This window comes from Hippoglossus hippoglossus, chromosome 1, assembly GCF_009819705.1.
Source record: "Hippoglossus hippoglossus isolate fHipHip1 chromosome 1, fHipHip1.pri, whole genome shotgun sequence".
NCBI lineage: Eukaryota > Metazoa > Chordata > Actinopteri > Pleuronectiformes > Pleuronectidae > Hippoglossus > Hippoglossus hippoglossus.
The window spans coordinates 12,476,586-12,490,368 of NC_047151.1; the positions used below are offsets into that span (position 1 = coordinate 12,476,586).

Genomic DNA, 13,783 nt, shown 5'->3' on the forward strand with positions numbered 1-13,783 from the left:
ATTTTAGAGACCCATAAATGCGAATTCACACCACAACACTATTATTTTTTGCAGCGTGCACTGGCTTGACACTTTTCCAAACGTGCATTCTCCGTGTTTTCTATAGAGTGAGCAATCCCGCCAGGGAGGCGTGAGGAGGGGAAGAGGAAGTATTTTGTTTAACTATTGGACAATGCTGTGAGTGAGCCAGCATGGCGCTGTAGCAAGAGTCATAACAGGCAAGAATATATGGGCCTTCTCTTTTTATATATATATATGACTAACACTAATGATTCAGGGGGTGTCAGAGGTATTTATATATGGGTATATTATGTATGTATGTATGTATATATACACATACAAGTATTGCATAAGTAGTAAGTATTTCTTTCAATCCAAATATAACTATGATTACACATTTTCTGAAGTTTAAACCTTAGTGATGCCACATCCTGTGATCATGTGATGCAGTATGACGAATTTAGTCTAGAGAACATTTTGTTGTTCTCAAATCATATAATGCAATTATTCTCTAATAAATAAGCATATTTTGGAAATATAAAATGTGTGTGAAACCTGCTGAGTATAGTACCCTATATCTGTTTCTTTGACATCAAAAACATTCCTTTAAACCAACCTTTAACCACACACCACTTGTTAATATTTGGTAGCACTTTAGTGTTATGGGTTTAATTGGGTGATGATTGAACATTAGCACAGCAATAAAAAAAAAAACTTTATCCCTTCACAGAATCACAGTTTAAATTTGATCAATGGTTTGGACACTCACCTCTGGTTGATTTATTGTATTCAAGATATTATTTAGGTTCACTGGTGCAGACTCATTAAACTTTTTATGATTCAAAATTGCTCCCCAATAACTTGCCCCTGTATATCATGTGCAGCAGAATCAGCTGCACAGCAAATCAGACACACTTTGCACTAAAATAGGGGATAATCATAGGACCACCATCACTCCATAACAGCATTGGCATCCAAGTACAGCGAGGGGATGCTGATGCAGCACGGGTTGACTGTCCTGTCCTTGTAGTGCTTGAATTAAGTGAACAAATGAACCGCAAATGGCTTTGCCTCACTGTGGAGTTGACAGTACAATCACGCAATGTCAACAACCCCTTTTGGTCTTGGGCAAAGCGGCCCAGCTATGTGGTTTGTTAATGTTAACACTGAGTGCGAGAGGCATGCTGGTGGTTCAGTGAACTGCACAGTGCAAATCATACACTTTCGTGAACTTGAATACAGCTCATGTCCTTTTGTCCTGCAATCCTCTTTCTATCAAACATAATTACAGAATAATTTCTGTAAAATGCAGTTTGTTTTACTGTGTTGTGTAGTTAAGCTGTGAACCTTTACAATTGTGATGCAAATTTTCAAACAACTCCCCACAGTTCTTAAAATACCAGTGATACCACTCATAATAGATGTGCATTGGGACTGAACATGTTCTTTAAAAAAGAAGCTCTTTTAGTGGATATAAAAGCACAAATTTGGAGGCCTCTGCCAATCCTACTGCTGCTATTCCACCATATAGTTATGCTAAACTGAATTATTGCGTATTAAAATGAGTTTTGAGTCATATTAAAAATACAAAAACATATAAACCATGGACAAAATAATATGGAAAAAAGATATATACTTAGAAGTTCCATTAAATCATATTCCTATCGCAATAACAAAGCTCTGATCAAGCTAAAACTATCAGATCCATCAAAGGTTGCACTGTTTTGGATTTTAGCATCTGACTCGTCCCACCCCCTACCCCTTTCCCCAACAAATAGCACAGGCGACAGGAGACGGTACAAATGGCAACTCTGAGACTCCCTTGAGAAAACAAATTGGAATCCCCTGACACCCCCCTGCCCGAGTCAGTTAATGACCTTTCACCCTTTGACCAGAACTAACGGCAACCTTCAGTCTGACCTTTATATTCAGACAGATGGCGACGTTGCAAAGCTCCCGCCTCTCTTACTGCCTCTCTTTAAGGGCAGAAGCAATGTTTTGTTATGAATGATAAGGGACTCTTGCTTATTGTAATGCATAATATAATTATCATTCATCTTGATTTATGTAAAAAGCAGCGTGGCATCAGTGTGGCTGTGTTTATCTGTAGTATTAGTCATACTGCAGAGGGGTTTTCCAATCTGCAAATTATAATAATTGCATATTATTACATTATACTACAGATTTGGCTGCTACCCACATAAGGAATTGCTGTATTTGTCCCGGCGACAAGGATTTATACTAGTGACTCGTCTTTTTAGATCTTATGGTATTGACACACTAAGATAATTACATCTTTGAAAAACATTTAACTGATAGTCATATATATAGCCTCTAACTCATCGTGTGGCACAAGCAGCAAAATGCGGTAGAAGTTACCCAACATAAATTAGGTTTACTATATTCATAAAATATTTTTCAGAGGTAATGGTACTCCTAAGTTTCTGAACCTTTATTTCCTCTATCCTCGAGTTTTCAAGCTCAATAAAGGTGTAGACCTAAATGGTACACCACAAGTTTTCCTGGAGAAAGCAATGGTTGACCTCTAAAGCCTTAAGGACATACTGTCTGGGTCAATGACAGGGCGCTGTCTGTCTCTGTGTCCCTTTTAGATACCAGACAGTGGTAAAAGCATTATCCTTGTTTGTCCGTTTCTCAGATGGATAGGCTTGATGTGGTGTGACTGCTAAGTTTGATTTATGGCCTGTTTCAGACTGTGGAATGGGGTGACCCAGCTCCAAATGGTCCCAAATCAGCAGCTGTTTCAAATCCTTTTACTAAACAATGCAGGGAAGTTGACCCCCTTTGACCCTTTAACTACTGTCACAGATTGGTAAAAGATTAGGGCAACTTTGGGTGGTCGAATGACTAATTGAGCAATCTGCTGTAAAAAGCTATAGTTTATGTGGACTGTGAATAAAGCTATAATTACATTTTTTGTGTCTTATTTTAATAATGAAATACAGTTATATATACAGACTTAAAGTGCAGTGAGTTTACTTTAAATAAATAATGCCATCCATCTTTGTATCACGTCATGAAAACTCTGACCACAGCTTGCTTTTAAAACGGCAACAATTCTCATGTGTACTTAGCAAGTTGTTCCAGCCACAGCCCTTCTGCGGATTTGACCTGTCTCAGTGGCCCGGTCTCGCCATGTAATCCTACACTGACTAGATGATGCTTAATTCATGGATCTGCCGCTTCTCTATGACTCTATAACTGTGTGTTTCTGAATTTAAACAACTAAAACCTTTACATAGTACTTCACATGTCTTATTGTTGGACTGAAACATGCAGGCCTTTGTCTTGTTTTAAAGTGAGAACACAATCTGGACTCACAAACGATGATTTGAAATCTGATGTTGGACCGACATAGGTGGAAGATCATCTACCTAAATCAGTAAAACCTTTTGTGAACATGTCACTCATGAATACAAAATAGAAAAGGTGTAACTGTATTTGTAAGATATTGCTCATCTGTCTTATTTTAGCTGTTTTGTTTTGAACAAAATTGTTTTAAAAATAATGTCTTATTTTCAGATGTTCTGATGAACTTTATCCTTCCAAAACATCAGGGATGCTTAACACTCCTTTTATCATTTGTGAGAAGAAAATGTCTTCGCAGAATCATCTTCCAAAAATATTCAGGAGCTTTGTTTTCAGGACGTTGGTGTGCAGTCAGATTTACTGTCTCTCATCTTACGGTTAAAGTGGGCCTTTGTGGTTGAGACGATGATCCACGGGCAACACAGGGCAGCTCAACCCTGGGCTTGCCGGTCGTTTACCAATTCCTAGTTGACCTAGCTTTCCGTGTAAGGATCTTAATGAGTCTGGTCCTTTGCCAGCCCCGGGTCACCATGGTCCGCCTGCTCACGTGGTAGCTATTCAACACTGTAGGATTCACACGGGGTGCAGAGATGAGATTTGATCCCTCATTGATGCGAGGATTCAGAGTGGCAGAGTCTGCAAAAGCCCAGATAATATTTTCAACATATTTGGCCAAGTCGATCTTGCTGCAAAATAATTTTTTAATCTGTGAGGGTCATATCAGCAATGATACCTCGAGGAGAGTTTTAACAACATTTCTCAGACCATCTTAGATTTAATTCAAGAAAGCATAATAGAAAACAGGTCTCACAAATACATTTCAGTGTCTTTAGTCCACATCTTTGCTTTGTTAATATAATTCCAATATTCTTCTGTTTTGGTTTTAAAGACCTTTTACAATCTACTTACATCAACTTTTGGAGGCTGTACTAGGGCTTGAAATTGGTCTGTAAACCATTCCCCTTCACTGTCCAACACATAATATTTTCGACAGTAGATAGAACCAACATGAATTAACTTATTGTCTTGTGTCTTGCTTGTTCTGTTTTTAATTTATCCTGATGACCGTGCTTTAGCTATTACAGAGCACTGTTGGAGCGTTGTAACATGCAAATTCAATAAGGCCTTTTGCAAAGAGGCTTTTTCCAGATTTCAGAGTTCTTCAGTTTATCTATAATGCAGACGCCTTGTATGAAGTGCAAGTTACAACAATTTAGCCTTTCTTTGTCATGACATTAAACTGGCATTTTTCACTAGTTTATGACATTTGACAGGGTTAGTGTTAGATAAATCGATTATCAAGAAAATAATTCACATATTAAGATGATGAAATTAATATTTAGCCACAGCCCTAATGCTGATTCGTGTGGAATTTTTTTTTCAGCACAATTTTTGTGTTTCCCAAATCCTTACAAACCTTCCTGGTGGGTTGTATCTCTGTAAACTTTGGACCCCCATTTGTCATCATTGCTTCATTGTGTAATGAATGCCTCCTTTGAACCTATTCATCGTCATCAGTTGTGGCAGCCTCCTCTGCCTCACAGCACAGCTGGTGAAAGCCCATTGATAACAATGAAAGAGGCTTTTCCCTTTGTGGTAATTGTGGCTGAGGTAATGGGGCAGTGTGCAGGTTAATCCCTTAATCTTCATCACAGTTTGGTAACCAGAGAGCCAAGTACAGTCAGTTCAACCTGATAGGTACTTACCAGTGGTAGCTCTTCAGCATGGTGAGCACCCACAGCGACTCAGCAACCACCCCCCCATACACTGTTCAGATATATTGGAGTAGTTTTAAGTACCCTGGTTCATGACATCAGATCTCCATTTTCAGAATGAGATATTTAAATCAATGAAGTGAGATGACCAAGGAATTAAGTCTAAATATGAGGCTGTTTATGCTGCAGGCTTACTCTTTGTGCTCATGATGGCCGCTCCAACTTTGATGAATGGGTCTGTTGTGTTTTTGTGTGTGAGACAGACAGTAGGGCAGGGTTCACATTGCACAGCTCTAAAATTAATCAACTTTTGTGATCTTTTAAGTTACCATGAGAAGTGGAAAAAAATTGGTTCATTATAAAACTGTAGAGGGATGAATTACATAGTGGGAAACACTGTCCTTTGTCAAGTATGCTAAATGTTGTCATGATATGGGATTTGGGTTTCTGATTGTGAATAAGTAAAACAAATTAACCACAAATACCATGGTTTAGGCGTAGTTCGTCACTGCCTGGATTGCAGGTTATATCAGAATTTAACTAAAGCCATGTTCTCCGTTTCACAGTGTGAACTCAGATATACTCAATCACAACATTTGGCCTCAAATGTGTCATCAGCATCTGCTCCTAATATCCTGAAAAATGTGTGCAAATGGGCTCATGCATATAAATTAAAAATAAGTATTTGGGTGAAGGATTATGACTCATTTAAACTTTAGTGGATGTTGGATTGTCGTTCCACAAATATTCTGCCAAGATTTCACGGTCTCTGTTTCTCCTGTATCCTCTCCTGTCTGCCAACAAAAATGGTGTCCCTCTGATCCCACGGGAGGTTTTTCTGGCTGCCTTCGATTTGGCATGCACCCATACTGTGAGATTTGACGGTGTAATTTCCCTGACAAGATGATGGTTAGTGTTCGTTTAGTCGGGCCAGTCGGTGTAATTTGGTTTGTGTTGATCGTCCGTTCCCATGTTGTGATTCTGTCTGATTTGTCGCACTGTGTCATTTTGGTCTCTGTTCAGGTCTTGGTATTCAATGGCTGTAATGCAAAGATGGTTTTGCTTAGCTTGTCCAATCTTTCTCAGAAGTGGTGCTCTTTTTTCATTCATGACAGATTCACATACCATGACATCTTAATGTGCTTGAAAGCTGTGGTGATAACAGAGCCTTTGGGTTTGACAGTGGTTTTGTGATGATTTTTATAGTGCACAGTTGAGATTGCAGTAAATTCTTTTTACAAAGTGACCTTAAGTAACCTGTTCTAAATTAATAAGGAGACCAGTGTTCTGCAGAATGGAGGGATGAATACATTTGTACTACTGATATGTAGGTTGCAGTCTACTTTAGGCCTGAATCATGATATTTTCATATGGAAAAGGGAGGGGTCACCTGTACCTGCATCAATAATGAATTAAAAGCTCCTGCCCATGACAGCAGTCAATATTGAAAATGTAAGGATGAGTGGAAGCACTGGCACAGAGTTTTTTTTAGGTATCTTCTTTTCTGTTTCTTTGCTTCAAGCTTAATACCTCTTCTCAGTCTGCTGGCAGTCAATGAGGCTTGTTTAACTCCCTTTCACAAGTTTTACGTTCCCTGATGTTTTTGATAAACTCGCTGCATTAGTTTTCTCAGCCATTGCTCTTGATTGTTGCTGCTTGGCCTCCTTTGTTGTGCTCCATAACTGCCACAGTGCTGTCGAGCTAGCTTCAAAGAAATCACTCGTCTGCTTCAGTTCACCTCTGCCTTACGACACACCAGGATGGAGACATTCGAGGAGGGACACAGAAAGACAACAGCGGAACAAACCCAAATACATACTTGCAGCTTTCTTTCTCTGTCTCTGCTGAAAGCCATTGTATGTTGTCTTTGATGCATAACCCCTGGGATTAGCTTCACACACAGGAAAGAGTGCTCGGCTACTCAATATTTTACAAGGAGAAACTCTCAAAAAAGGACTGGTCTCCTGGCCTGTGAGGGCGCAGTGAGGAATGGACGAATGAATGTGTCGACAAAAAAAGCACTAAATACTGAGAAGAAACTATGTTCAATTTTACATAGAAAGAAATTGATTAATATATAAGTTGGCTTTACCTGAAATGTTCTTAGAGAGAAAGGGTTAGCCTTATCGAAATGTCATCAAGAAGAGTTTAAAGCCCTTCACTAAGGCGCAAAAATCTGTTTAAACGAATAAATAAGGCGGCATTTATTGTGATAATTATCGATATTAACTGATGTATTTTATCTGGATCTAGTGTTTGGCCATATCTTCCACAGATACAATTTGACCTGTTTATTAACATCTCTCTGTGTTTGTTCTTCTTCCAGTCCTGTGTGCAAAGAACCTGGCAAAGAAAGACTTCTTCCGTAAGTAAACCCTATTTTTACGTGTGATTATTCTTGCCCCCCCCCCGGAAGTCATGGATACAAATAATAGTAGGTACATTTTTGTCTAATGCGCACACAAGCATAACACTAACACAGGAAAGGAGAAGGGTGACTGAACAGGTTTGACCTGTGTGAAGTATCGATGCCCAGAGGTATATAGTCACATTTAAAATACACAAACATATATTGTATTCATATAAGCGCCATGTAAACACACAGAGAAGAATCCCCTATTAGATTGCCACCTGAATAAGATGCAGTGTGAAAGACTCCTTCTCTTGCAGTGTAAATATTTTGCACAAAGGATTCACATAGAAGAATGTTTTCTTAACAATATTCACTTGTCATCTTTTGATGACAGCCTTTCCTGAATTATACTTTCAGAGGTTGGACAGTTATAATGTTACATTGACCCAAACTAGACTAAAATGAAGTTCCAAAAATACAAGACACAATATGACTGGTTCATTTGACCAATATTTTAGTTTTTGGTGTACATTTATATAAATCTGTCTCAGATTGAAACAGTAAAATGTGAATCTATAATCAATATGAATGGACCACTGAGCTGGTTTCATGACCTTCATTTGGGTCAGGCACTTCTTGGCTTGGGTTTCTATTAGAGATCAAATTTAATGACACCATTTAACAGACTATCCGATTAGTCTTAAAAAGCAAAAGAGCTTTTCCAAGAGGTCTGAAAAGGGACTTTAATCAGTACTTATGCAAAAATAGGTATGTAATGTTTTGTTGAGAGTAGAGTGTGTGAAACTACTGCTGCTAAATTAAGCCTCTATGAATGCTCTCTCTCGTTCTCTTGTTCTCTCGTTCTCTCCCTCTCTCCCTCTCTCCCTCCCTTTTGTGTCTTCAGTCCCATAAATGTTTCAGATGAGATGTTGAACGTCATCACACACGTGTGGGTTAATGATGACCTCACTAGGCTTAGATGTGCATGAACGAAACCACCTCATTTGCCTCTGTCTACTTTACAGGGTTGCCAGATCCCTTTGCCAAAGTGGTGGTGGACGGTTCAGGACAATGTCACTCTACAGATACTGTGAGAAATACGCTGGACCCAAAGTGGAATCAACATTATGATCTGTAAGTCAACAGGAGAGCCACTGAATGCCTCATTAAGAAACGCATGCAGTGTGTGTGCGGTTAAGATGGATCTGTGTGTGTGAGGAATGAAACAGTATAGAAACCATAGTTTTAACAAAAAAGTTGCATGCTGGTTTTGCTCTCTATTATGTCTGTGTGTGCAACTGCTATGACAAGCGTTTCAGGAATGTAGATTGTTTTGTGTGTGCAGAAACACCCATCTGTGAACCCTTTGAGACGTTTTACATGTGAACAAAACATCTCGTCGAGTGAGATTTTACAAATTCCACAGCACAGGCTTCGCCAGACATTCATATGAGATTATTGTGGTAAAACACAACTCGTACAAAATAGATTCATTCCGTTTTGCTCAAATAAGAGATTCTAACTATTTTGGTTTTTAGAGCATGGGTTTTGTGTTATAGTTTTCCTCTATTTATCTGAGCCAAATGTGGCTTCACAAATGGGGACTTTTCAAAAGAAATTGCAGAAATTTCAAGTTCAGCTTCCAACTTCTCTAAAGTGAATGTGACTTTGTTCCACTACCATATCGTCTAGACTAAATGGTTAAGTGATAGATAAATTAGATTAATTTAATTGTTATTCAATTGTGAGCAGTTATAATGCAAAACATTTTTTGTCAATAAACATGTCACAGTAAATTTTTGTCTGTACAATTTGCATGTAACTACAGACACATTGGCCTCTCTGCTCACAAACTTTCATTTTCCAACACACACCTGTTGCGGAATGCTTCTTCCCACCTGTCAACTTCCGCCTCAGATCCCTCCTTCTTTTGCATAATTCTCTTCCCCCTACTGGATCCCCACCCTCTTGTAGGAGTATGTTCCCATCTAGTGAGCACTGGCCTCTTCCTTTGGTTCAGGAAATGACTAACATGCCACAGAAAGCAGATGGGAGTGTGGGTTTGGCAGAAGGCCAGCTCACACACCCCTGTCTCGAGCCTTCAGCTTTGGGAGTTGGGGTCTTTTCCCACATGACACTAATATTGCCAGATGCCTTGATGCTCTATACTGGGAATCAGTTTACCCACAACTGATGCTCTGTGATTCATATTGGTGTCCTTTACAGAAGATGTTTGAGTACACATCCACCTAACTAAGTGTTTGATAACATTTGGGACTTGTTGACTTGAGAGTTCATGACCTCACAGTATTATAGGGGTCTGGTTTTGGCCGGTTGTCTCATGTTTAGCCGCCAGTTTTCAGCTTTTCTTCAGCACAACTTCTCACATTGCTTTAGTTGGAGGGATAGATTTGTTCTCTGTGCCTATATCCACACTAAGTTTTTAGTTTTAAAATGCATCACTTTACCACTTTTTCTAACCTGCCATCCACACTACTTTTGAGTTGTTGAGCCCCTAAAACAGAGAACTTTGTTTACGCTGCTGCCCCTGTTTGAGTTTGAAAACTCTGGGGCTGTGTTGGTGGAAACAACGACACAGTCACCCGCATTTGCTTCATGATTGATTCTTATTAATCATGTCTCGACTACAGCAGTGAAGCAGTGAAGGCAACGTGTTTCTTCCTGTAACAATTTCACCTCTTTATCAGCCCAAGCAAAGAAATCGCTTTGCAACATTAGTTTTTTCCCCCAGTAATAAAAGGCTGAGCAGACCGATGGCGCAGCTGCAGTGAGTTTTAACTATCCTCGTAGTGATCCAAAAATGCATTGAAAATGGTTGCCAAGTCGACTCTCATCGTCAGATCATTACCTACCACAAGCCTTGGAGTTGTGTATCGCACACATGCCCACCCACAGTATAATCAAAAAGTGAGTAACTCCAGACTCTTGTAATTGTTTAAGCTGGGGAATATTTCTCTGCTTCATTCCTCTCTGCCGTGAGTTGGCACCGTCAAAACATGGGTTGACTTGACACTGGGGAGAACCTTATTAGCAAATAAATGGTTTGCTGTATGTCTGGAAATGTGCAACGTCATTATTGTTTACTCATTAAGTATTTTGTCTTTCTCAGTCCTGAGCTGACAGCAAAGGTTCAGCTAACTTCAACAGGCATTTTGCCATGCGTGTCTGCTTTGGATCCAGACCTTTTTATTGTTATTGCATATTTCCATTAAGAGAGGCAGCAGAGATTTGTGAAAGCCCGTGTCCAGAAGTAGAAGAGAAGTAAACAATGTAAGAGTAAAATAACAGTCAATCTTAAGGCAAGTAAGGAAGAATAATCAAGGTACTTGATCTGAACAAGTCAGAGCTGTAGAATGCCCTCTGGTTTATGTTTCCCTTTATAGATGTTAACAAATGAAGGATGTCCAACATAAATATAAAAAATTTCCCATGGTATCATATGATCCGTTGCAATAAAGATTTGGGGAAGTCCTGCAGGTCTGGATTTGGTATGTTCTTGAAAGCTAATCTGAATTTGACCCATTAATTTCCCCCTCCACTGCTGTTGTCTGTAGGATTAAGAGTGCTTATCCTTATTTTTGTTGTTGATGTAACCACCTAATAAAGTGTGTGCGTGCATGGGTTTCGTGCATTAGAGATGGAGATAGATTGTTTCTGTCTTGTCTCTGAGCTTCACCACCATGTTTTGTAATTAATCAGGAGCTTTTCCTGTTCTTGTTTCCAAAATAGATTTTAGTCGTTGTTTCTTGTTGAAATTGAACCGAACACAGTGAACGAAAACAGGAATATGCTAAGACCACCAGGTGAACCCTGCACATATTGGTCTGTGTGAACCTTGCACAGTCTCCTGCAACCCTTAAAGTGGAATGGATGGATGGATATTATGACATTATGTGCAAATTAATTACATTGTGAAATTATCCTCAAGGGTTATGTTTTCTTCTACTTGAAAATTTATATTTTACCAGCATTCTGGTATAATGTTTTTGTTGTCATCCAGCAGCTATTGTGTTATTGTTTCCAAGAACTTTTATGTCCTCATAAAAACCTAAGAAAACCAAGTCAAGAACTGTTTTGAATTAAGGATAAGATTTTTGCACAGAGATGAAATTATTGCACATGAATGTGCAATAATTAATGCCTGTTCAGAAATATTCTCCAGTTCATCCTTTTGTCTGGATGAATCAAATTGAGTTGGTTTCCACACCAAGTATATGGTGCTTTTCACAGTTTGTAGTCAGCCATCTTTCATCTAAAGAAGACAGGGAGTCCGTTCAGTCTGTAGATATACTGCCATCCGCTTTCTACTATCTTCTTTGGAATCCAGTTACTCCTTTTAACAGTTCAGCTCTTGCCATCTGTAGACATTTTCTGCTTATAGTCGTGTTGCAACAATTAAGTACTTGCAAAATTAAACAATGACGAGGTTCCCTCACACTGTTTTGCTTCTGCATTTGTGAGTGAGTAAATGGCATATTGGTCTACCTGTCCTCTTGTGCTCGGACGCTTTGTCATTGTTTCGTCTGCTCTTTCAGTTCTCCTTTTTTTGGTGCTTCAAGCTCCCAGCTTTGCACAACACACCTCTGCATCACATTTACCTTTTAATCTCAGAACTGCACCATGTGAAAGGAAGAGCATGAGACTAAATTTAGAACACTCATTGTCCTCAGAGAGATGATTAGAGCAGCATCACAGCGCACAAAGAGCAGCAAAACACATTGAAACATAATAGCACAATGCTAAGAGCAAGTGTTGTTTCAAGATTGGAAGAATATCCTAATTGTGGATGAGCTTAGTCTAAGTTCATCTAATCACAGTAAACAACAGCATTGCACAAATCAAATACAAGTGAAATCCTTCAAATGCTTTATTTCTTACATCAGTGAAAAGTCTACAAGTTGTGAAATGTCATTTGTAATGCCACCTTCATATTATGGGGTGCTAGGAGGCTTGTACCAGATTTAGCACAGCTTTACCTCTAGTGGCCTCTAGTCTGTAAGTAAGTGTTATAGGATTTCACCTCAGTGCAGTCATCTGTCCATTTGTTATTAGACTGTGATTTGTGCTAGAATGAAATCAACATGTTAAACAAAGCACAGGTATATAAACACATTGTCAACAAGATGCTATACTGCATCCTGATCAGATTTTGTTCATACTTTAACTATAGAAAACCGGTTGTAATTTTGTTTCAGTGGCAACTTTTTTATTTAGCTCACATATTAAACCTATATATTTTGTTTAGTAGGGATACCCCTCTCCTTGTAAGATATATACAGCAATATACAGAGCTCAGCATCGGATCTAACTGCTAGGCTGTAACTATGTCCTTGTGTGTTTGTGTGTGAGTGTGTGTTGGTGAATGATTTTACATTCGAATGTGGAACTCTTGTGTGTTTACTGTACGAGCTGTCTGGACCTCAGACAGCGGTGGAGCACTTCACGGGAACTTCCTCTGTTCTTCAACCACGACTAGACTGGCCTCAGCTGTGCTAAATCAGCACACACACACACACACACACACACACACACACACACACACACACACACACACACACACACACACTGTTTAAAAATCAACTAATCTACCTCATTACACAGTCTGAAAGTCTACACTGCAGAAACAGCCAGCATTCTACTCATGCTGTCAGGAGAAGTTATAAAAATCCATAATAGAAGTTTAAGTTTCATGGTGTATTTTTAGTCAGCCTGTGAGTTTTTTAGGTACAGTTTTGAGTTGACGGAAAATATCTCCTTAAAGTGGGTGGTTTCTGCAATTTGCACTCAAGCATACAGCATGAGCCCTATCTCACACCTGGTGACTCAAGTTTCACACTGACGCACTTGTCATTTTCCTGTTTAGTGCCCATGTTGTTTCAGCAACAAAAAATGCACTTGCCCCCAGCTGACTGTCATTTTCTAGTTGGTGTTAGAGGTAGTTGTGATCAAGCGCATTGTTATGTTGCTTCTAGAGGCAATGGAAAGCAATTGCACATTTGATCAACAAAAACCTTTGATCAACGCTGCAGTATCTCGCTGGTATCCTAAGGACACATTATCAAGGTAGTTATATGTGCCAACATTGGTGGGTGCACAACAGGCGTACACTGCTGAAAAGTTACACAGATAATTAGCTCTTGCTCAAAGTTTCTCTTTTACTACTTAGCAACTCCCCCCGTTTTCATATCAATCTGCCAAGGTGCCAGCCCACCTGGCTTTTAAAGGTAATGGGAGATGGTATTCAGGTCGTTTTATTGCATGTGGCACCAAAAACAACCCCATGATTAATTACTGAACTAAGTGCATCCCTTTTCAACCATGCACCTGGTGCAGTGAGCCCTTTTTCCATCGTTAAACTCACAGA

General features: G+C 39.3%; 1 protein-coding gene across 1 annotated transcript in view; it reads left to right on the plus strand.

Annotated features, from left to right (window-relative positions):
* Positions 1-13,783, plus strand: part of LOC117759717 (E3 ubiquitin-protein ligase SMURF2-like) — a 60,323-nt gene that overhangs the window by 16,676 nt on the left and 29,864 nt on the right. Inside the window, 2 exon segments of the mRNA XM_034582003.1 lie at positions 7,372-7,410; positions 8,424-8,532. Of these exon segments, the coding sequence (XP_034437894.1) occupies positions 7,372-7,410; positions 8,424-8,532 (148 nt within the window).